We start from the raw sequence: 25,888 nt of genomic DNA, 5'->3' as shown, positions 1-25,888 counted from the left end.
GGTGAAGTAGACCCTTGGCACTGAAGTACATTTTTAGCATGTTTAAAAGATCTGGCTGTCAACTGCAACTAGTAGATAAAAATATACTTTTTCTTTAAAAGTGTCCTCCACAAGTAACAACAGTCTGCAGCTCCAAGGCAAACGGCCAGAAGAATCCACAGAAACAGGTCAGGAGTAGAAAAAGTCTGAGACGGTGACTGGATGAAGTGTAGCTTTGCACTGCCTGTGGGCGGGGCTGTGTTTATGCACCAGACCACAGGCTGTATATAAAGTGGGTGATGTAAAACAGTCTGGGACATATCTCAAAATTCTGCTGCATTCAGTTAGGGAATAGGAAATATGACAGGGACTGAGAGAAGGGAGCACTAAAGGCAAGTTTATTGAAAGAGAAAGGGGGAAATAGTTGGTGTATTTGGAAAGAATATATGTGAAGAGAGGAAAGGAAATTTGTAGTGAATCCAAAGAGAAATATATATATACGTTTTTTTATATATATATATATATGAAGTGAACTATATAATTAGAGACACAGTGATATGTTTGTATAGGGTGAAAGACGAACAAAACAGAGAAGGGATAAAGGATTGCAGAGAAGAAAAAAAACAGAAGGAAAGATTAACTAGACCTGGCAAGAATAGAAATTAAAGATGGATATGTGGAAATTTTTATTCAGTTAATAGAGAGAAACAGAAATAAAGTTCAAAAATCAGGTGAAGAATGAAAATGCAAGGCAGAGGAGCAAGAAACTGAAAGCACTTTACACAACGTGCTAGTGTTCTAGTAAACATCTAGCTCCCTGACTCCAGCACACTCTGCACCCTTCGAGTCTGAGGCATAAACACGACAGGCAGGTCACTGCATTTCTTCAGGAGCGCTGGAGGGAGTGAAAGATCTGGGACTGTGAGGGCCATGCTTACCAGACTCTGCTGACCTAACATTTGTTTATACCCATGGAGTTAAACAGACCCTCCTTTGTGCTCTACCTACTCGTTTTATGGAAAGGTAAGGAGCAAGTTTTATTCTCTATCCCACCCTCTTTTTTTGTGCCATTATATCACTTCCCCTCTTATACCCTTTCCCATTTTTTCATTCCATTTCTGTCATTCATATTCTTCCCTTAAATATTCTTTTTCTCAGGATAAGGAAAGAGAGAATGAGAAAGACTGATGGGGCTACTACAGGTAGCTCACACAGCAGAGGACATATGTGACATTTAATTTGTGTTGCTGTAATACGCTGTGAAATTTCTCACAAGACTGTTTGAAAAGTCAAGTAACTCCGTAGGCTTTGATTAGTGTTCTTTTACCTTTCTGTCTCTTACTGTGGTGATTTTCTTAGGTTATTTTAATGAACTGAAGATATTTTTATTGAAAGTACTGAATTGACTAAGGAAGCTGAATGCCCCTCAGCAGAGATCATGAGTGCTGGTTGGGAGAAGTGACAGCTTAATGGTAGAAGGACCTGGGTTGATATCAGTAGAGATACTAGAACAGTCTCTGGCTGAGGGGAGTCACTGGGGCTAAGAATTAAATAGTGGGATTAAGATAAACATATGTTCTGGGATTGTGGGAAACTTGAACTCATATTGATCTGAAGGCTTCACAAGATCATTAGCAAACAAAATTTTGACACGAGCCATTTAAGGAGATATTAAGTAGATAACCAAAAGCTTGATCAGAGGTTAGTTTTAAGGAGCCTCTTAAAGGAAGAAAGAGACAAAAAGGGGTGAAGAAAATTCCAAAACTCGCCTGCCTGTGTCCTAACTCTCACCAACTCCTATTCACCTGCCATCCCTGTGCTTACTGACCTACACTGGCTGCCACTGCCTCTTAGAATAAACAGCTGCAACTTATAAGGTTAATTCATTTTGTGTTTTCAAGAAAACCCACAATCTTTGGGTTTTTTTCCCTGCCACAGCCAGTCTGGTAGCATTTGTGACTGGGAGGAGTCCTTGGGAGGGAATTCCAGAGCCTAAGACTTTGGCAGCTGCAGCAATTAAACTTGGGGACGTTGAAGAGTCCAGAATTTGAGAACACAGACATCTCCGAATGTAAGAGGGCTGGAGGAGACTGCAGAGATAGGAAGGCTCAAGGCCATGAAGGGATTTGCAAAAATGGATGAAAAATTTCAAGTCGCGGCATTGCTTAACTGGGAACTAGTGTAGCTCAGCACACACAGGAACGGTGGGTGACCAGGACTTGGTGAGAGTTAGGATACGGGCCACAGAGTTTTGGATGACCTCAAGTTTATGGAGGGTAGAAAATGGAAGGCTAGCCAGGAATGTGTTGGAGTAGAAGACTAGAGGTAACAAAAGCATGGGTGAAGGTTCAGTGCAGAAGAGCTGAGGCAGGGATGGGGCTGAGTGATGTTATGAAGGTGATCTTTGTGATGGTGCAGTATGTGATTGGAAGCTCGTCTTTAGATCAAATATGACATCAAAGTTATGAGCAGCCTGGTGTTCAGCCTTACTGATAAAGCTGAGTTATTGCCCATCACTGGATGTCCTGTGAAGTGATGGTGGGACACCTTGAATTGTCGCAGCGGTTGGTGATTGTGCTCCTACAATGCTTTTAGATGGGGAATTTCAAGCTGCGACCAATTGGTGATAATGGTATCGATCCAAATCAGATAGGATGGCTTGTGACTTTGATAATGGCCTTTCTAGAAGATTGCTGGTCTCGCCCTTCTTATCAATAGAGGTCACTGTACCTGGAGCTGCTGTTAAAATAACCTTATAAGTTGCTGCCACCCAATCCATCCAGTGGAGTGTACACACTGTAACGACAGTGCATTGATAATGGAGCCTTGCAGATGGCTTTGAGAAGTCAAGAGTTGAACGTGTCACTGGATTCACCTGTGATCTGCTTTTGTAACTGTGTCACGGTGTTTCTCCCATGTGTGTTCAAGATGGAAAGAAGTTTAACAGAACTTTCTGTTCAATATGCTTCCCCCACCAGCCCGTGAAAATAAGCAGCTACAGCTTGCATGTTATAAGGTGAATCCATTTTGTGTTTTCATGAAAACCTACAGTTTTTGGTCATTTTTCCTCAAAAGCCACCCTGGCAGCATTTGTGACTGGGAGGAATTGCCAGTGTGACGGAATAGCTCTCATCATATCCTAGGCGTTCAATCTCCAAGGCGGTCCGCATGCTGGACCTTGGGAAATAGAACACCCGATACCTAAATATTACCGTGAGAAGTGAAACACTGGAGATGCTGGACATCTGAAATTAAAACAGAAAATGCTAGAAATACTCAGCAGCTCAGCCAGCACCTATGGAGAGAGAATCGGTGTTAAAAGTTTGTCATCCTGTCTCACCTGATGTGTGCACATGGAATGTGATCTAGAACGGGAATCCTGACCAGTTTATTTCTTTTCCCTACACCGGCCAAGCAGGTGGTGAATCCAAGTGAAGCATGTTAACAATTATTGAAAGATACAGACTCTCTAGCTTTTATGGTATTTTTCATGGTCGGCTGATGGATGTAAATATACAAGATGGTGACTAGAGTTGGGAGCTAGACTTCAGGAATGCACTGTACTGTACCATCTACTGTCCAAAGCTCTCAACTGCATGTTTACAGGCTAGTGAGCTCCACTGGAGTTTTTTACATGGGCTGCTTCAATGTTAAATGTTGACATAAAAATATGACAACAAGAATTTGGATAGGAAGTGTTTGCATACATCCGATTCCTAAGAACATACATTAGAAAGTACACACATAACTCACACTTTAATACTGTGTTAATTTCAGTAACTTTTGCATTTGCACAGGACTTGCACAGTAACCCACCCTACCCCCCCTCCCCCATTGACCCACCTTTACCAAACAACAACCATAATGCCTTACTTTGGAACAGGATTACTAACTCTTTCTATCATTGCCTTGCTTGTAGGAATGAATTACTGCTTTAAACCACCGCACGTGTTTCACCAAAATAAATATACACATGAAACAGCTGTGATTTTTTTTCTTGTAAATTTATATTAAAAGTACGCTCCAGGTAACTAAGCAAAACAGGATACTGCAGCTTGGATTATTCCTCGAGGGGAATCAAAGTAATCAGGGAGAGGAAGTGAAAAAGCGATCATTGGTGTTTCTGATGACGCAGCTAAATCAGAGTAGGGATGTGAGTCTAAACTGAAAATGAAAAAGAGACTTGTTCTCTTCCAACAGTAGAGGCTCTGTCATAGCCTCCCCTATCCACACCCTCCCTCTCCACACAGGAAGAATCTTTCCCACCCACACTAAAAACACCATTATGAATGCAGGAGCTGAAAAAAATTGAGAGACCAGGTTATATTCTTAATGCACCATCTTTGACCTCTATTTTTAGGCATTTGGCCATCTCTTGTGCTTTTGTCTTCCAAGATAGCTCCATTCATTTTCAGCATTAGTGACACTGAACCTCACCTCACTACTGGCAACAACTGCACCTGCTTTGCTTCATTTGATCTGAGTTGAAATTGGCCGCATTCACCTCTGCGGCTGTGTCAAGATTGTCAGGTGCAGTCAGGCTACACGGTGGAAGCAGTAGAATTGTGGAGATTGAGGTTCTACCGAGGTTGTATTGCCGCTGCGTCCTCAAATGCAAGGAACTTGCCTGGAGGTGACATTTGAACGATGTAAATTAATCGCTAGAAGCAATTGCTTGGGACTATCCACTTAGTAACCCAGCATCTGGTTCTTTATTGTAAGCTGGGGTTGGTTAAGCAGCTGTTGTGCCTTTGTGTCTGTGCTGGCCGCCTTTAACTCTTAAGATGATAAAGACAGATACAAAGCTGTGCTATAATGGTGTTAGATGTCACTAACATGGTCTTCTTGACTTTACATAATGCAATCTCCTTGTCTTGTCTGTTTTACTCTTCCCCCAAAACATGGGGGTGGATATCTCTGTCATATAACTGCGCCAAGAAACTGTCAAAATTCAACCCAAACAGGATAGTTCAGAATAAATATTGGCTGAGGCTAGAAGTTGAAGAACTCCGATTCACCATATGGAAATCCACTACAGTATTTACTAGAATGATCAAGCTCAGCAGAAAGTTGGAGAAACATTAGTTAAGATTGGTTCAGTGGGTAGCACTCTTAACTCTGAATCAGCAGCTTGTGAGTTTAAGCCTCACTCCAGGGACTTGAATATATAGTCCAGGCTGACACTTCAATGCAGTACTCACAGAGTGCTGCACTGTCAGAGGGGCTGTTTTGGGATGGGATGTTAAACCGAGGCCCCATCTGTTCTCACAGGTGCACATGAAAGATCCCATGGCATGATTTGAAGAAGAGCACATGAGTTGTTCTGGCCAATGTTTATCCCTTAACAAGCACCATTCAAACACATTATCTGGTCATTTATCTGAATTCTGTTGGTGAGATGTTGATCTCTGCAAATTGGCTGCTGTGTTTCTCCACAGTGACCATATTTCAAAGGAAATACTCAATGATTGCACGTTTGGGATGTCCTGAGATTGTGAAAGATGAAATGTAGAAAAATGCAAGGGTGACTTACATCACATTTTTGTGGCCCCATTTCCTCCTCTTTTGAAAGTTTTGACTTCTCCTATGTACAGTTCAATAGGCCCTGGACAGCTTCTAGTACCTTGCGTAAGTGACTGCTTGTCACAGTCAGTGAATGTTGGCAGACTAAAACAAAAACAAAAATACCTGGAAAAACTTAGCAGGTCTGACAGCATCTGCGGAGAGGAACACAGTTAACATTTCGAGTCCGTATGACTCTTCAACAGAACTAAGTAAAAATAGAAAAGAGGTAAAATATAAGCTGGTTTAAGTGGGGGGTGGGTGGGACAGGTAGAGCTGGATAAAGGGCCAGTGATAGGTGGAGATAGCCAAAAGATGTCATAGACAAAGAGGTGTTGAAGGCGGTGATATTATCTAAGGAATGTGCTAATTAAGGGTTGAAAGCAGGACAAGCAAGGTACAGATAGTCCTAGTGGGGGTGGGGTGAAGGGAAGGGATCGAAATAGGCCAAACGGTAGAGATAAAACAATGGATGGAAATACATTTAAAAATAATGGAAATAGGTGGGAAAAGAAAAATCTATATAAATTATTGGGAAAAAAAGGGGGATGGGAAAGGGGGTGGGGATGGAGGAGAGAGTTCATGATCTAAAATTGAACTCAATATGCAGTCTGGAAGGCTGTAAAGTGCCTAGTCGGAAGATGAGGTGCTGTTCCTCCAGTTTGTGTTGAGCTTCACTGGAACAATGCAGCAGGCCAAGGACAGACATGTGGGCATGAGAGCAGGGTGGAGTGTTTAAATGGCAAACGACAGGGAGGTCTGGGTCATGCTTGCGGACAGACCGAAGGTGTTCTGCAAAGCGGTCACCCAGTCTGCGTTTGGTCTCTCCAATGTAGAGGAAACCGCATTGGCGGTTACTCCACCCTGCTCTCATGCCCACATGTCTGTCCTTGGCCTGCTGCATTGTTCTAGTGAAGCTCAACGCAAACTGGAGGAACAGCACCTCATCCTCCGACTAGGCACTTTACAGCCTTCTGGACTGAATATTGAGTTCAACAATTTTAGATCATGAACTCTCTCCTCCATCCCCACCCACTTTCCGATCCCCCTTTTTTTTCCAATAATTTATATGGATTTTTCTTTTCCCACCTATTTCCATTATTTTTAAATGTATTTCCATCCATTGTTTTATCTCTACCTTTTAGCCTATTTCGATCCCTTCCCTTCACCCCACCCCCACTAGGGCTATCTGTACCTTGCTTGTCCTGCTTTCTATCCTTAATTAGCACATTCTTTAGATAATATCACCACCTTCAACACCTCTTTGCCTTTTGTCTATGACATCTTTTGGTTATCTCCACCTATCACTGGCCCTCTATCCAGCTCTACCTGTCCCACCCAACCCCCCCCCCCCCCCCATCTTAAACCAGCTTATATTTCACCTCTTTTCTATTTTTCCTTAGTTCTGTTGAAGAGTCATATGGACTCGAAACGTTAACTGTGTTCCTCTCCGCAGATGCTGCCAGACCTGCTGAGTTTTATCAGGTATTTTTATTTTAGTTTTGGATTTCCAGCATCTGCAGTTTTTTGCTTTTATCTTAATGTTGGCAGACTGGAGTTGCAATGCCTTATACGACCAATCTCATTCTCACCTGACAGTGATGTGGAGACTTTCTAGGAGGCTTGGTTGAGTTTCCCATCCTTCACTATGGACTTAGCGCAGGGCCGGACTGCTACTGTGGGTGATCTAATGTTTGCTTACGCGATTTGCCACATGGTGTGATCTGCTGCCTTAGACAGGATTATCGATTAGGAATACCCACCATTCAGAGTGGACTTCAGGATTGCTTGGTTTTGCTTTTGCAGCAATGTGGGGTTCAGTCTTGCATTTAGCTGGTAAAACTTGGGGTAAAAGATGAGATTTCAGCCCCTAAAACACTGACGCTCTGCCAAAACCCTGCAGAAACAAACTTTGGTGGGGAACCTGTGAAATGTCAAAAATGGATGCATTTTTGTTTTGTTTTTGTTTGAAAAGGGAGAGAATCTGAAAAACTCTCATTTGAAGGAGGAATTGGGAACTTTCAGGTACATTCGATCTCTGGCAATCAGAAGCAGCTGTGAAACAGTAACACCAATAAAGATGAGATCACCGATTCTCACTGAGACTGTTAGCACTTAACACACAGTGTTAATTCTCACCCTTACTTTCATTTTATGGGGTTGGTAGGCAGAAAAACATAACCTTTTTCAGATGATTGTTTCTTTTCTCTTACAGTTGCTGATTCTTCCTGGGATACAGATCCATGGGTATTAGGGACCCACCAGTAACTCAGCATTCTTAATGAACTTACCTAGTCTGAGCGTTGGGTTATTAACTCAGGGAAACATCACAGCTTAATTCTGTACTCAGCACAAAAACAGAATTACCTGGAAAAACTCAGCAGGTCTGGCAGCATCGGCGGAGAAGAAAAGAGTTGACGTTTCGAGTCCTCATGACCCTTGGGTCATGAGGACTCGAAACGTCAACTCTTTTCTTCTCCGCCGATGCTGCCAGACCTGCTGAGTTTTTCCAGGTAATTCTGTTTTTGTTTTGGATTTCCAGCATTCGCAGTAGTTTTTTGTTTTTAATTCTGTACTCACCTGACATCCACACACCTGCACATTCCAGCAGCGATTGCTGGATAAACATCAAGAGTAAGATCCTGGGATGATATTTTGTTAGTTTACACTCTTTTCCCAAAAGGACAAGAGACACCTTAACTGTTTACATGGCTGAAATCATCTAACTCAGCAAGACAAAGGATTTAGAACAGATTGGCAAGAATGATTCCAGGGATGAGGGACTTAGTTACAAGGATAGATTGGAGGAGCTGGGTTGTTCTTCTTAGAGAAGAGGAGGTGTTAGTGCTTAAAATCATGAGGGGTCTAGACAGGGTAGATAGGGAGAAACTGTTCCCTTTGGCAGAAGGGTTGAGAATCAGAGAACACTGATATAAGGTCACTGGCACATGAACAAAAAGCTTGGAGTATAAACTTTTGAATGAAGTGAGTGGTTTGGATCTGGAATGCACCACCTGAGAGTGTGGAGACAGATTCAATTGTGGCTTTCAAAAGGAAATGGGATAAGCACCTGAAAAGTGAAAATTTGCAGGGTTGTGGGAAAAGGGCAGGAGAGTGGAACTAGATAAAACCACCTTTGCAGTGAGCCAACATGAACTTGACTGGCCAAATGACATCCTTACATGCTGTAATCATTCTATGATTTCATCTCCTTCAAGGAACTTGTCTGTGTCTTGCTGCAGTGCTTCATTACTGAACCATTCAGCCTTTCCCCTTCCTTCCGTTATGTCACTCTGCGTCTTCCTTTGCTTGTTAATGTGCTTTAATTATGTGAGATCTCTGCTTCCACTGCCTCAGTATTCATAGAGACACCTCATTTCCAAGTTGTGCATTTTGCTTGTTTTATTATTTGACCATCTGAGTCAAGTAATTTACAATGCAAAAGCTGAGGAAGATTTTCCTCATTTATGACTTTGGCTCTTATATTAATGTGGCTCCAGTTTGCCTGTTTAAGAGGTACCTAATGGTGCATTTCTCAATGGCTCAGTTAATGAGTACACAGCTTGTTATGATATTGAGCTTGTTATGATTCCAGCTGATGTTACCCCTCGACAAGCCTGATCCCAGGGTGGAACCCAGCTTGATAGATCCTAACTTTTATTTGTTTGTTTAGATATGTGGAGAGTAGCTACTGAACAAAGTCACAAGAGTCAGCTGATGAACTTCTAACAAAAGAATAAAACATTTATTCAACTCATTCACCCACAGCTATACCTTTACAGTTACATACAGATTTGTAAGGATAACACAAGTTACAAAAGCTATCTTATACTTTAATGTTCACAGTAAATACACAGTCCATGTAAACCAATAGGCACCATGTGGTCAGACACACCACACTCTGAAACCAAGTGACCGATGCCACCTCAACCAGATGCTATGGATCTCTCCTCAACTCCCCACAGACGCTTGTCACACTGTGAGTCAACCAGCCTCACTGAATTTCGTCTTTCACATGAGGGTTTCCAATCTCCACTCTTGAAAACTCATTTTGGAAACTTCCCCCAAACTGACACTTTCTCTCAGACGTCTTCCGCAATGGTTCATCTCCAGGATTTCAAACTCTCCTTTTGATGCTCCTTTCCCCTGGGTCACCACATGCATTCAAGCTGCCTTCCACGCTCTGTCTCACTGACTTAACTGTCAACAGTCTACTGCTGCTTCACATATCAAGAGTTACAGACCTTCAGTTGTCTCTTTGGACCTTCTTGTCTCTTGCAAGCTGTTCTCACTTTAAATCTGATTTCTGCAGCTTTTATCTCTTTAAATCTGAAGCTTGGAGCCTTTCCCTCTGCCCCTCACCCTTGACTTCATTAACAGGATCTTTTCCACGTTCCTGTCCTTCCTTTGACTAGAAGGTCTGTGTGGGACTTTCTTCTGTTCCACTCCCCTGGATTTTGGGGTCTTTTCTTTAGCTTGGGTCTGGCTATCTGTCCTTTTGCTCCAGTCTCTCTCTGGCAGCTACTTTCAACCAATTTTACCTTGGGACTAGCTATCAGTCCCTTCTAGGTGGCCTCTGTTTGGCAGCTGTCCTCCAAACCAGCTGAACTCCAACAGATTCCAAAACAAACTGCTATCGTTCTTTTTCTGTGTATGTCTGTGGGAGGGACCTGCCTCCCTGGACACCTGTTTCTAGGCAACAACACTGTTTATTATACTCTTCTATTACTTAATTAAGTCGTAAACTCTCATTAGAAATGCAAGCACCTTTTTAAAGTGAAACTAAAACTCCATTTGACCTTTCTTATCCCAGTTGCAGAAATACAAATCAAACTTAAACTTTAAAGCTAAACCTCAATCCTAACACCTACAGATACCAATATAACTTAATTAAACTGTCTCTATTTCCTAACAAGCTAGAGATCAGGAAGGACCCACATTTGATCCTTGCTCAATGTTGAGTTCGCTTCCATCACCAATGTGCCACAATTAGCCTTGTTGCCCCAGACCCAGTGGAAATATTCCTCCTTCTGATCACTATCCAGTGACTCCTCCAGGTGGATATTAGATGGGATTGAGGACAGGATTGAGCTTGTTGGAATATTTCTCCTGACACTCAATGTTTCATCCATTGAGAAACTTAGACTTGGATGGCAGGAAAGTTCCAGAATTGATTCTTTCGCAATGCTTTGTATTGGCCAGACTGGTAGCAGGGGTGCTAACCAAGTTGGCCCCTGAGTGAGTGAGAGGATTTCTATCCAGAGGTTCCAGTTGGAAACGCATGTACAGAAATCAGGCTCAGCTCCATTTTCTCATGGTCAGAGATTAACTGCTGGCCCTCGAACTTTACACAAGCATAAGTTAATGTCTTGAGAAGAGGAGGAGAGAAGATAACTGAGAGGAAGAAAAGGAGGTGGCAGCAGCAATGTGTTCCTTTAAGAAGCATTTACTGTAGTCAGATATGATTTCATATTATAGTAGAAACTCTGTATCTTCATTTTAGTTGTAGGTGGTTTATTCATTCCTTCGAGACCTGTTTAAATACAGTAACGGACCACTATTTCAAGGGAGACTTCCTGTAACTTAGCAACCCCCTTAACTTGCCAAGTTAATTGCTAACAGTAAATTTCCTCTGACAAACAACGACTTCTGTTTAAAACATTCCCTTTGCTGGAAAGTTGAGTGAGGGAAAGGGTAACTGAACTCTCCCGATGGACATTTCCTAGGAGAGACGAGAGCTGCTAACGAATCGGGTAGTGGTTAGATTACAGAGGAACGGGAGCTCCATACTTTTTGAGGGCCTGAAAATCCAGCCAGTTCCAAATAAGTCACTGTCATTGTGTCTGTGGGCAATTTGCAGAAGGTATAATGCACTCAGCTGGATCCCAAACAATTTCCTTGATGGATTTCCCAAAGTGCTCTGCAGCCACTGAAATACTTGTGAATTATATTCACCATTGTATTGGAGAAAATGTGACAGCCAATTTGTGCACAGCATGTTCCCATAAACCACAACATGATAAATGACCCGGTAATCTGATTTTGTGAGGCTGGTTGAGGGATAAAATTTCACCAGGGCACCCAGAAAAACCGCCCCCTAGTATTTAGATGGGTGGTTGTAATTAAACTGATAATTTTATTGGAACATTCATGTGAATACATTCAGGGCTTCCTTACTTTGTACTTGTGTTGAGTTTTACGATGGAATTATTCACAGAAAAAATTTCACCGTGCCCCCTAGTGTGTAATCCATTAAGCCAGAATGTGTATGGGGCAACTTTACTCTGTATCTAACCCTGTCCTGTCCTGGGAGTGTTTGATGGGGACAGTGTAGAGGGAGCTTTACTCTGTACCTAACCCAGTGCTGTACCTGTCCTGGGAGTGTTTGATGGGGACAGTGCGGAGGGACCTTTATTCTGTATCTAACCCCGTGCTGTGCCTGTCCTGGGAGTGTTTGATAAGACTGTAGAATTGTCCTGTACTTGTGTTATGGCACAGCCGATAGTAAACGCTGAGCTGCTCAAATCCCAAAGGGAAACTTGAAACAACTGCCACAACTGTTTTGCAATTTGTATGTTTCGAGATGCATGCCTTGAATTCAGTAGTAATAAGTGCAGCAAGTCTTATAGATTTCTTAAAAAACTCAATTAAACCTGTATTATATTTAAAAAATGATTTTAAGCATATACGTAGGTTTACAAATTACTACTATAATAACTTCTAGCTCCCCTGATTAATCTAACTCCCAGTTACACCTCCGTTAATGCAACAGTAAAAGCACATGGATTTTAAAAGACCCAGGCACAGTAACACCAAATAAACACACTGGCCAGAATTTTGTGCTCATCAGGTGGGCTGCACCTGACCTGAACGAATGTAAAATGATGTGTCCTGACCTCATCGTGCAGTCACGTGATATTTCGGTCAGCGGGCACGCGCAGATGTTGGAGGCGCGCCCACCATTAATTAAGCGGCCTCTTTAAGGCCCTTACGAACCCAATTGAATCGAATTTTTCGCTGCCTGTCCAACAGTTCAGCGGGTGGACTGGTGAAAAGGCCAAGCAGCCTTTGCGTTTTTAGCGAAACCTCATCCACGGGCGGAATGAGGTTTCGACCAGTGATTTAAAATTTTTTAAAAAACTTTTAACACGTATTTAACAGAGTCACATGAGCAGGGACATGTCAAATATGTGGTACAAGTTGAAAAAAATTTTTTAAATCACTGTTCGAAATCTCATCCCGCCCGTGGATGAGGTTTCGCCAAAAATGCAAAGGCTGCTTGGCCTTTTCACCAGTCCGCCCGCCGAACTGTTGGACAGGCAGTGACAGAGTCACATGGGGAGAAACAGAAATACCTGGAAAAACTCAGCAGGTCTGGCAGCATCGGCGGAGAAGAACACAGTTGACGTTTCGAGTCCTCATGACCCTTCAACAGATTTCCAGCATCTGCAGTTCTTTGCTTTTATCACATGGAGAGACATGTTTTCATTATTTTTAATATGTTTGTTTTTATTGTTAATAATCTTCAGCTCCCTGAGGCAGCTCTGTGCCTCAGGGAGCTTTTACTGTGCATACCCGCTGTGCATGGGCGCATTTCCGCGCTCGTGCTCCTCTCGCTTCCCCCCCCCCCCCCCCCCCCCCCCCCCCCCCCAACCTCGGCAGCACTAAGCTCTGCAGCACATGTTTCACACGGCCAGTCAGTGTGAAATCCATGTCAGGGGCCTGATTGTGGGCAGTGATCAGCTTCGCAACCACTCCCGGGCCCGCCTGCCGTGCCTGCCCAACGAGGGCAAAATTTTGCCCACTGTTTCTTAACTACTCTTGGCTAGGTGAAACATTTCACCCCCTCTCCTGGCTAGGTGAAACATTTCACCCCCTCTCCTGGCTAGGTGAAACATTTCACCCCCTCTCCTGGCTAGGTGAAACATTTCACCTCCTCTCCTGGCTAGGTGAAACATTTCACCCCCTCTTTTGAATTCAAGCTGCTCTGGTTTATTTCAAAATGCAAACGTTCCCTTTACAGCTCACATTCTAAAACTTCCCCCCCCCCCCCCCCCCATGTTTACCTATTTAGCATTTCAAACCTAGCTTCTCTTTTTACATCAAAGCCTTCAGACCAGCTGTCTCCAATCCAATTAAACCCCACACACACACACACACACACACTGATGTACACCGCACCATAACTCTGCTTTACAATAAATTCCAAATAACATGATGAAAATGATTATATCTTTCTGACAGCCTGACCGAAGAGTTATTGCTGTGTAGTGTGCAAGGAGTTTTAGTCTGCCTCTAACTAACCGTTTTGTATTTGTTTTAATAGGCCTCAGTGACTCTTTCAACATTAATGTGAAGGAAGCCAGGATCTTCAAAGGACCAAAAAAGAGTCAGTTTGGATATAAAGTTCTACAGCATGAAGTGGATGGTCAGAAATGGTAAATTTGCAAATCAGTTGGTTTTAAACCAATCCTTTAGACCCAGGTGTCTTAAAATCCTTTAGACAGAAGTTCATTTTTATTTTTATGATACCTTCTCCTATTGTCAGTCGGGACAGTAAAAATTGCTTCCGTACACCTCGATTGGGGATAAATCCAGGGTTCCGACTTGGTCAGTATCCATTGACCCCCTGCTGACCATATGTGGACATGATGCTGGACGAAGGCATGACCGCACTCTCTATGGACAAATTAGCCTGCTGGCATCTGATACATGGAGGGTGTCAACCTGGGCCCAGTGCTAGAGAATAAATAGATGATGTTCATGGAAGAGGTACAAACTGGGAAAGAAGAAAGAAATCTATATTCATGACACTAGAGGAACAGGAGATGAGATAAATCTGCAAATGTCACCTGACTGCGTGGGCGATGCAACATCAGAGATTTATGTCCAGTTCCCATTCAATGAAGTTTTACCCCTCAGGTATATTGTAGTAAATACTCACCATCAAATCATTCCCAGCTTCATTTATTACTATGATTCAAGTACGGCCCTGGCCGTAAGCCTAGGAAACAGCTGCATCCTGCCACATTCCTGTATGTGCCTGAAATCAGTGCAGCTCAGCTCCAGCAATCCTTACCTGTCTGGTCCTCACTGACACAGATTCACTCAATTCAAGCTTTGAAAAGTATCTGTGGGGCTGGAAGGTGATTTATCACAGGGTAAGATTTAGATCAACAAAGTTATTGAACTGAACAAAGGGTAGAGAAATTAAATCAGAGCTACTATGGACGGTCCATTGGTAAAGGGTAGGACCTTGGCTCAAAAAAAACCATTTGCTCTGTCACCTTCTCCTGCTCTGCAAAGTGTTGATACTTGCAGGGAGCCAGATCCACAGGTGCTGGTTACCTCCCAGTGCTTCACCCAAGCGGTATTCCGTGTGAGCTCAGGCAGCGACTCTCAATAAGATACTCTGTGCTTTGGTGGGGTTGGGGGACGGGTCTACCACTGAGCCTGATCCTGCCTTCACCTCACATCCATCCAGGCACCCTTCTCAGCAGGGGTTAGTGGATAGAAGATTAGGCGAAAGAAACCTTAGCTGGCTTCCGCTCGTCCTCTTCCTAGGGGACACTAAAACTGTTGTTGGCTGAGATCAGCTAACTTAGTAGAGGCGAGTTGGAACATGGGATGTATTGATAGGCGTGAGTAAACCACATCAGAGTGATGTGTTTACCCACTGGGTCATCTAGGGAGGAGAGAGGCATGTGAATCTTTTAAAATTGCCAGTGTAGTAGGTTTGAAATGTGAAGTGATTACTTGTGTACAATGTTAATTGTATAAATTAACACTGGCTTTCCTGCCAACGTAAGATGACTGCTGACACCCGTCTGCGCATGTGCAGTTGTCTGGCCATACGCTGAAAACCTAAAGCTGGGTCTTGTTGACAATGGGAAACAAATGCGCAAATTTAAATTGCCACTCAGAATTTGAGGTTAGATGAAACATGATCTATATATTTAGGATGATCATTGAGTTATTTAAAAATACCCATAAAGGAGCCAGCCAATTTCCCAACCCATTTTTTAATCTCAGCGACTGTGCCCAGCTGTTTCAGTAGCTTCAGAAGCAGGAACATGAAATTCTGCTCCATTGCATTTCAGAGGGAGTTTGAAGTCTCCAGCCTCAATGTACATGCCCGCTTGTTTGAAATGGGTGCATGCCTTAGAAAGAGATGAAGCTAAAGGAAATTACTTAGGCAAAAATGGGTGTTGTATTTTGTGCTGAATAAAATAGCCCTTTCTGGTTCCACAACCCTAAAAAAAGTGAGAGACCAAAATGGAGAGGATAAGTGTCACACACTGAGGCTGGGGGAATAAGTCGAGCTCTGATCTCCATCACTCGTAATGACCTCACGGAGTGAAGCAGTGCAACTGCGCAAGCACCGGGTTGGCAGCAAATGCAGCCATAAATTAAGGTTAAGTGCATACAGGTGGTGGGGGGCACTCATTGGGCAATGCCTTGTACATATATAAAGAGACACTTTTCTCAAAAGAGTATAAAACGACAGTGGGACTGGAGTGTATTGTCACCTCCCAAAATTATATTTTGATTTAATTTGGTACGGTTCCTTTGTTCCTTTTTGTTTTGTGGCAGTAACCTGAGAGTCACCCTTTAAGGGGTTGTTCATTTGGTTAGTTGTTTATTTGATTGCTCAGAGCAAAAAAAGAATATAAAGAGACACTTGTTGAGGGTTAGGAGCTATATATTTGTAATGTCTCACTTTGTGGATAAATCTAAAATTGTGAGAGGGTTGACTTCTGGGCTCCAGCTGACTATCAGAAGTTTAACACCCTGTCCAGTTTCCTGGAATGACAGGCCCTTCACACTGCAGGAATGTTAAATATCTCTTTCTCACAGAGGGACAGTTTTATTTACTAGTTCCCTTTATTTTTTAGATAAATATGCAAAAGATTCCATGACAGCAAATGGGTAGTAAGTATAAGGCCCCTCTCTTTCCACACACAGCACACGTCAGCACTAAGGGAAATAATGAAAGCATTTGTTTGAAAGCCCATTCGGTATGTCTCTCATATCGCCAATGTCTCTGCTCCTGAACTCAGAGACACATTTCTTTCATTAACCCACTTTGTTCATTAATTGAAATCAGGTTCCTGAAATTGATTCCAGGCTGTAACCTGCAATCTGAGAATTCCATTGAAATCCAGTCAACTGAACAATAAAGCATTTGGAGACAGTCTTTTTCCGGCCATTGTAATTCAGTAGCATGTCTCTGGCATGTGTGACACTTGCTGCAATATCGAGACTGTTGAAATGATTCGCTGCCAAATGAAGCATATTTAATATTTTGCGTATTTCCACCCTCCCCCTCTCCCTGGAAGTTACTGAGTTTTCCAGACAACTCGCTGCCTGAGTGGCCACCCTTTATTTTTGACTGCAGGCAGGCACGTTGGGGGTTGGGGAGGGGCATCACGTGTCGGTGCAGATTCGATGGGCCGAAGGGCCTCTTCTGCACTCTGTGATTCTGTGAAACCTGAACCTGCCCTTACCCGATGATCACTGAATGGGATTGGAGCTGGAATCTCAGGAGACTTTCAGCACAAAACCAATTATAGAACCCCTCCCCCCACCACCCCCCTGCACCTTGGGAGCACTTTGCTGCCCTCTTTGTTGGAAAAATCGAATAACACATGAAGGCCAACAGTGAAAGTGAAAGTGTAGAACTAAAGAGGAACTCAGTAATGGTGGGTGGGTTATGATGAGCTGTATTCTTCAGTCAGGCATGATTTCTGCTCCTGATCAGTTTCTAGTGTGAGTGTATTTGTGAGGATATCGGATGAGGGAGGATTGGCTTGGCTTTGCTGACAACATCTCTACATGTGAAGGACTACTACTTGTATTTATATAGTGCTTATAATGTCATAAAATGTCCCAAGGCATTTCACATATAAAGCAGTTTTGATACCAAGTCACATGCAAGATACTATTGCAGATGACCAAATGTTTGGTCAAAGAGATACGTTTTAAGGAGGGTCTTAAAGGAGAAAAGAGAGGCAGAGCGGTTAGGGAGGGAATTCCAGAGCTTGGCAGCTGGAGGCACAGCCGCCGGTGGTAAGTCGGGGATGTTCGCGAGGTCATAATTAGATGAGTGCAGACATCTGAGAGGGTTGTGTGGCTGGAGAAGATTACAGAGAAATGGAGGGCTGAGACCCCACGGAAGGATTTGAAAACAAGGATAAGAATTCTGAAATCGAGGCGTTGCAAAACCGGGAGCTGGGGTCAGGGGTCGGGGTGATGGGCGAACGGAGCTTGGTGTGAGTTAGGGTGTGGGCAGCAGAGTTTCAGATGACCATACATTCATGGAGAGTAGAATGTGGGAGGGCAGCCAGGAGTATGTTGCAATAGTCAGGTCTAGAGGCAACAAAGGCACAAATGAGGGTTCAACAGTGGATGAGCTGAGGCACAGGTGAAATTGGGAGGTGAAAATACATGGTCTTAGAGATGGTGCCGAAATGTAGCCGGAAGCTCATCTTTGGGTCAAATGTGACACCGAGATTGCAAACTCTCTGGTTCAGCCTCAGACAGTGGCCAGGGTGAGGGATGGAGCTAGGGAGTGGAGTTTGTAGTGAGGACTGAAGACAATGGCTTTGTTCTTCCCAATATTTAATTGAACGAAATTTCTATTTATCCAATTCTGGATGTTAAACAAGCAGCCTGACAACTTAAAGAAAATAGAGGGGCCGAGAAAGGTGGTGGTGAGCTAGAACTGAGTGTCGTCACTGTCTGTGTGGAAAATGATTCCGTGTTTTTGGATGATGTTGCTGAGAGAAATAGAACGGGGGCAAGGATAGGTACCTGGGGTACACCAGAGGAGAGCTACAGGAACAGGGAGAGAAGCCATCACAGCTGATTCACTGGATGTGACTATAGATATGAATAGAACAAACAAGTGCAGTTCCCCAAGGTGGAGAGGCGTTGGAAGAGGCTAGCGTGGTCAACTGTGCCAAAGATCCAGACAGGTTAAAAAAGACAAGAAGGCCTGTGAAATGAGGTAATTGGGACAGAAATGCCTCTGGATCTGAATCTCAGAAAGCAGCGTCACTTTCAGGAGAGGAAAAGAGCAGGAGGGGGGGGGAAATATTTTTAACTCCAAAAGTGAGTCATTCTTAATGTCTGATTTTACAAAAAAACAGGAAAGTTGGATATGATTTCCAGGTTTCAAATTTTCTTTTGTCTCTCCAATTAGAAAATGCGAGTGGGTCTCAGTTTGCTCAGTGCCAGTGTTTCATCTGTTTCTCTCATTACTTGGCTGATCTGAAAAGTTGACAGTGTTGGACAGAGCAGCTCTGACTTGGCTGAGCTGTTGCAGTCTCTCAGCAGTGCTATCTGCTGATATCATTTCCTTTACTGATACAATTCTTCTTGAACTGAGTCCCAGAACCTTTGGCTGCAATACCTACACTGACTCACGTTAAGTCCCCGTCCCATATCTCTCAATCAAATGGACCGTCACATCTGCACCAGATTGTTTTTCAGTGAGCTTCTCTCTTCCCTACTGCCTCTGAAGGTGCTGAGTCTTGTTTGGAGACAGGTGTCCGAGACAACTTTCTAGTATCTCACTCAAGTAGGCATTCTTCACATCAGTATAAAGAGGCCTTCTCTCTCTATGTTGCACACACACAGGCGCTTAGTTCCTAACAGGGTGTGGATAGTAATTGCGATCAGGTACCTGGTCTACCCCACTCACACTGTGACCAAATATAATACCCAACTGATGCCCTAACTGAAATCATCTAACTTAACACAAACTGGTCATGGAAACTGGGACCTTGGTGCTCAATGGCTATTGGATTAAACCCATTTATCCCTGTTGGTGCCATTAATTTGTCTTTTTATGAATGCTTTTTGTTCCAATAAAGTGCCTTTAATTTTACAGCAGCAAAGTATTGTGCGTGCTAGAAATCTGAAATAAAAACAAACTGCTGGCTATATTCAGATTAGGCAGCATCTGTGGAGAGAGAAACACAGTTAACGAGAGAAACAGAGTTAGCATTGACCTTTAGTTTTAATTTTTTACCATTTTTCGCTCTTTTGACCTTGTTCACTGATGTGCTGTTACTGTTAAACTCTCTGTCTCTTCCTGTCACACTCGTTTATCTTACTTCACTCACTACACTGCTCTGTGGCCTTGACTTTTCTCTTTTGATTCATACCCCTCATGTGATCCCTTCCAGCTTTTTCGCTTTAAATCCCTATCCACAGCCCTGGTTATTTGATTCATCAGGTAACTGGTCCCATCCTGCTTTAAGTGGAGTCCACCTACTGGTGCCCATTCCCAATGATTTGAAACTCCTGCCTCCCTTACTACTCTTTGAGCCAATCTCTGACCTTTTCGACACTACGCCAATTTGCACGTAGCTCAGGTAGTAATCCAGACATTACTGCCTTTCGAGGTTTTGCATTTTCATTTGCTTCTCAAACAATCTCGGCCCCTTTCCTTGTTTTATATGGTTGTTATTTCTTTGGTGGACCTCCTGGATCGTCCCCCTGCCCAGTCCCAAGACTTCTTCCAGCCACAAGGAGATGTCCTGAACCCTGGCACTGAGCAGGCAGCACAGCCTTCAGAACTCCTGACTGCGGCTGCATAGAACAGTTATCTATCTGTGCTGCTGAATATACTGTCCCCTCACATGAACACATTCTCTTTCACCCCTTGCCTTTCTTCTGCACGAAGGTGTCTTTGTCTTTGGCTCGTCCGCCCTGCAGCCTTTGCCCTCAGGCACACAGGCAGCCAAAACCTAATACTTGTTGAATAGGGGAGGGGTTAAGGCTTCTCCAGCAATGACCTGGGGTCCCCTTACCTGCCTTTATTAATGTGGCAATGACTATGTTCAGGTTTCAGGACACAACGTGAACGAGGTGTTGCGATGGATACAGAGAGTGCTGACATCCTGTGTTTACAGGAAGACTCTTCATAAACAAATCTGGGCCCAGTGCCATTGCTGGTGTGACAATGTTGTTGTTTCACTGCTCGTGCCTGACATTGAAACTTGAAAAGTGCAAACTTCACTCTTGATCTCAGCACATCTGGTCTGGCCTTGGGTGGATGGGATGTTGGTGGGGGCAGAATCAGTCTGAGTTCTTACAGCAGATCGCGATGCATTGATTCCTGTTGGAATGTGTACATATGGACTACTGGTAAGAGTGGGGTTAGATTCACAGTAAGCTACTGTCAAAACTGCGTGTCTACTCATGCTTTGGCAAGGCCTTGGAGGGCTGATGGTGTCCACGTAACTGAACTCCAGCCAGAATGGGGAATTTCAGACAAGACAACTTGCATCATGTGCACAGCAGAGAAATAGTCCAATTGGCCCAACTGGTCCATGCTGGTCTTTATGCTCCACATGATCCTCCTCCCAATCATCATATCCTCCTATTCCTTTTACCCTTGTGCACTTATCTAGCTTTCCTTTAAATGCATCTATACTACTCACCCCAAATACTCCTTGGAACGGCAACTTCCACATTTTCACCACTCTTTGGGTAAAGGATTTTCTCCTGAATTCCCTAATGGATTTGTTAGTGACTGTATCTTAGTATGAACAGGAAATAGGAAATGAACCCATGGCGAGACCCTTGCCCTCTCTCTGAAGCCCTGCTAGGAAAACTCCCCAAATAAAACCCAAGACATTCTGTTGGATGAGGGATAACACAAACCACCTGTGAAAGGCCATGACTCAAGCCATAATGAGAGGGCTGCAAAAAATATAAGCTTGAGTTCAAAAAGAGGAGTTGGCAGGTCACCACCCTGCTATTTAAATTAACCTCAAGAGCTTGGCATTAAATGCCTTTTGAAGTGGATTCACTTTTCAGCCATTTTCATTGTTTACTGTCAGTCAGCGAACTTGTTTACCCTACCAATCACACCCTTGTTTTCCTTCTTCAGATGAACCTCACTGGGGTACAGGGTCCCTCTCCTCTCTTGAAGGTGCTGACTCTCACTGGGGTACAGGTCCCCTCCTCTCTTGAAGGTGCTGACTCTCACTGGGGTACAGGTCCCCTCCTCTCCTGAAGGTGCTGACTCTCACTGGGGTACAGGTCCCCTCCTCTCCTGAAGGTGCTGACTCTCACTGGGGTACAGGTCCCCCTCCTCTCCTGAAGGTGCTGACTCTCACTGGGGCACAGGTCCCCCTCCTCTCCTGAAGGTGCTGACTCTCATTGGGGTACAGGTCCCCTCCTCTCCTGAAGGTGCTGACTCTCACTGGGGTACAGGTCCCCCTCCTCTCCTGAAGGTGCTGACTCTCACTGGGGTACAGGGTCCCCCTCCTCTCCCGAAGGTGCTGACTCTCACTGGGGTACAGGGTCCCCCTCCTCTCTTGAAGGTGTTGACTCTCACTGGGGTACAGGTCCCCTCCTCTCTTGAAGGAGCTGACTCTCACTGGGGTACAGGTCCCCCTCCTCTCCTGAAGGTGTTGACTCTCACTGGGCTACAGGTCCCCCTCCTCTCCTGAAGGTGCTGACTCTCACTGGGGTACATGTCCCCCTCCTCTCCTGAAGGTGCTGACTCTCACTGGGGTATGGGTCCCCCTCCTCTCCTGAAGGTGCTGACTCTCACTGGGGTACGGGGTCCCCCTCCTCTCCTGAAGGTGCTGACTCTCACTGGGGTACAGGTCCCCCTCCTCTCCTGAAGGTGCTGACTCTCACTGGGCTGCTGGACCTATGGATGTGTGTTATCTCCTGGCTTTGTCGCCAGTGACCATTCTTCACCTGTAGGCAGTGCAGGCAGATGTACAGCCCAGCAGAGTTACTGAACTGCGATTAGCAGCAGGAATACCGGCTGATTGTTCCCATATCCAGCTCACAGAGACCAATTGTTTCATCTCAACTTGGTTCAAATTCTGGATCTTCAGTGAAGATGGGAGATGGAATAAGTGCCTCTCTCTCTCCCACATCTTCCAGCTCACTGAGAACAGATACCATCACTTCATCTGTCTGGTATAAATAAAACTGAACAACACGATGTTGAGATCAATGAAGGAAGAAGTAATCTGGAGAGCTTTCCATGATCCGCACCCCCACCCCCCCACTCCCCCCTCATGTGATGGAAACCAGACTAGGAGTGTTCTATAAAAGCACATTAACCTTTTCTATAAACAATGGCCAAAGTGTGGTGTGATTGTAATCTTTGTGTTCCCAGGTTACTGGTCAGTGCACCACGGGATGGTATTGCAAAGAGCAAGAATGGCGACATATACCGATGTAACGTATCCAATCGAAGGAGCTCAAACTGCATGAAACTAAATTCTGGTAAAATAACATTTAAATCACAATCATTGAGCCCAAAATTATGAGAGAGTGAACATTACTAAGGACACAGTCAGTGACGCAGGATGCTGAGGAAAGTTACTGAATGACAATGTGAGGGAGCTGGGTTAATATCAGTTGAAATTTGTCAATAACATGGGGTACTGTGACTGTCCTGGGAGTGTTTGATGGGGACAGTGTAGAGTGAGCTTTACTCTGTATCTAACCCCGTGCTGTACCTGTACTGGGAGTGTTTGATGGGGACAGTGTGGAGGGACCTTTACTGTGTATCTAACCCCGTGCTGTACCTGTCCTGGGAGTGTTTGATGGGGACAGTGTGGAGGGAGCTTTACTCTGTATCTAACCCCATGTTCTACCTGTCCTGGGAGTGTTTGATGGGGAGAGTGTAGAGGGAGCTTTACTCTGTATCTAACCCTGTGCTGTACCTGCCCTGGGAGTTTTTGATGGGGACAGTGTAGATGGAGCTTTACTCTGTATCTAACCCCGTGCTGTACCTATCCTGGGAGTGTTTGATGGGGACAATGTAGAGGGAGCTTTACTCTGTATCTAACCCTGTGTTGTACCTGTCCTGGGAATGTTTGATGGGGACAGTGTAGATGGAGCTTTACTCTGTATCTAACCCTGTGCTGTACCTGTCCTGGGAGTGTTTGATGGGGACAGTGTAGAGGGAGCTTTACTCTGTATCTAACCCCGTGCTGTACCTGTCCTGAGAGTGTTTGATGGGGACAGTGTAGAGGGAGCTTTACTCTGTATCTAACCCCGTGTTGTACCTGTCCTGGGATTGTTTGACGGGGACAGTGTAAAGGGAGCTTTACTCTGTAAATAACCCCGTGCTGTACCTGTCCTGGGAGTGTTTGACTGGGACAGTGTAGAGGGAGCTTTACTCTGTATCTAACCCCGTGCTGTACCTGCCCTGGGAGTGTTTGACTGGGATAGTGTAGAGGGAGCTTTACTCTGTAAATAACCCCGAGCTGTACCTGTCCTGGGAATATTTGATGGGGACAGTATCTAACTGTATCTGTATCTAACCCTGTGGCATGTGGGAAATTGTTCCCCAGCATAGATATTCAAAACAGTCAAGAGGAAGATTTTAGGTGAAGTTAAGATTGTTGAAGGTAATACTTAGTTGTGAGGTGTAATTTCTAGTGTTGTGCTTGGGTTTACTGAGGATGGATATATATAGAGTAGGATGCTGCAATTATTCCCCATTCAATGATATGTGTCTCTTTTTTTTGTTTAAACTCCCGTAGGGGAGGCAGCTCTGAAAAACATCTCTGAAGATATGAAGAATATGCACTTCGGTATGACACTGAATCGGAACTCCCAGGGGTTCCTGGTAAGTACGTTCACTGGTCTATGGTTGCATTCTTTGGGATGCAAGGGTTCAACTCTAGCCCAGGCTAGTGGGATAATAGTCCACTGGCTCTAATGATATTAAAGTAAAGCCCGATTCTTGGTCTCGCAACACTAAGCTGTCCAGCAGCACGTTTTGATATCTTTCCCCCAATTCCTGAAGTAATTTATGTCTATTGTAAATAAGAGCAGCCTCAACACAGACCGTTGTGAAATGCTACTGATCCTCTTTCTCAGTCTGAGGAACTTCTTTCTTCCTCTGCCACCCATTCCCCCCCGCACCCTCCCCGCTTTGCCCCCACTTCCTTTTCCTCCAACCTGATTTCACCCCACCCCCCTTTCCCCCCACCCCCTATCCCCTCTTCCCCTTTTCCCCCACCCACCTTTACCCCAGCCCCACATGTGGGGACATGTTTATATCATGTGTAAAATTTTTGTTTTTGTATTTAAAATTCTGCAGCTCCCTGAGGCAGCTCTGTGTCTTCAGAGAGCTTTCAGAGTGTGCTTCCCCCCACCCCCACCCACATGGCACAGGCTTCAGTGCTCGCGCTCCTCCAGCCCCCACCCCAGCAGCGCTGAGTGTCTCAGCCTGCCTATCGCACTGGCTGCCCGTTCATTGGACAGCCAGTGTGAAATCGCAGCCGGGGCCTGATTGTGGTCAGGTTCGTGGCTGTCCCCGGGCCACGCTCGCCCAACAAGGGGAAAATCCTGCCCCAGGATGGCAGGATTGCCCTACGAGGAGAGATTGAGGAGACTGGGCCTGTGTTCTCTAGAGTTTTGAGGATCAAGGGGTGATCTCATTGAATTCTTACAGGGCTTGACAGGGTGGATGCAGGAAGGATGTTTCCCCTGCCTGGGGAGGGGGGAGTTGGTGGAGCCTACAACCATGGAACCCAGTCTCAGAATAAGGGGTAGGCCCTTTAGGACTGAGGTGAGGAGGAATTTCTTCACTCAGAGGGTGATGAATCTTCGGAATTCTCTACTCCAGAGAGCTGTGGCGGCTCAGTCATTGAGTGTGTTCAGTACAGAGATTAATAGATTTCTAGATAGTAAAGATATCGAGGGAAACGGGGATAGTGCAGGAAGATGGCGTTGAGATAGAAGATCAGCCAAGATCTAGTTGAATGGCGGAGAAGACTCGAGGGGCCAAATGGCCTCCTCTTGCTCTTATTTCTTATGTTTCCCCTGTGTGGCCACACTGGCTGTAATTTGTCACCATTTCCTGGGCCAGTCACGTACCTGCGAGGGCGCGGCCAGTGGCCGTGCCAGTGGGGGGCACGAGGAGGTCAACCCCAGTCCTGCTGGCAGTCGGCCCTGTTGCCAAAATTTACCAACATTCTTTGCCAGGATGTTGTTTAGTTTTCGGATTGACTGCAGTGCCGATTGGCCACTCCCACTGTTTCCTGAACTGTTTGCTATGTTTGTCTCACTGGCAGTGTATAAAACAGGAACAGAGAGGCCAAAGTGGGAATGGGAGCGGGATGAATGGGATGCAGTGACAAGCCACAGAGAGCTTGGGCTGCACTTGGGGTCAACTGCCAAACCTGTGCTTGCTCATCCTCTCTGCAGATACATGTCTCTCTTCCACCTCATTTGTAGTATTACATAGTTCATTAGTATTTACAGCACAGAAACAGGCCAGTTGGTCCAACTGGTCAATGCTCCATCAGCCTCTTCCCACTCCCACCCCTCGTCATCTCACTCCATCAAC

The 25,888-nt window shown here is 44.7% G+C and overlaps 1 protein-coding gene across 1 annotated transcript in view; it reads left to right on the top strand.

Annotated features, from left to right (window-relative positions):
- Positions 1–25,888, top strand: part of itga10 (integrin, alpha 10) — a 96,172-nt gene that overhangs the window by 21,801 nt on the left and 48,483 nt on the right. Inside the window, exons 2-4 of the mRNA XM_078534087.1 lie at positions 13,868–13,979; positions 22,697–22,806; positions 24,075–24,160. Of these exons, the coding sequence (XP_078390213.1) occupies positions 13,868–13,979; positions 22,697–22,806; positions 24,075–24,160 (308 nt within the window). The remainder of the gene's footprint in view (positions 1–13,867; positions 13,980–22,696; positions 22,807–24,074; positions 24,161–25,888) is intronic.

This window comes from Cetorhinus maximus, chromosome 36, assembly GCF_964194155.1.
Source record: "Cetorhinus maximus chromosome 36, sCetMax3.hap1.1, whole genome shotgun sequence".
Classification (NCBI taxonomy): Eukaryota; Metazoa; Chordata; class Chondrichthyes; order Lamniformes; family Cetorhinidae; genus Cetorhinus; species Cetorhinus maximus.
The sequence above is the reverse complement of the archived record's forward strand: the minus strand, read 5'-3'. Positions and strand labels throughout refer to the sequence as shown.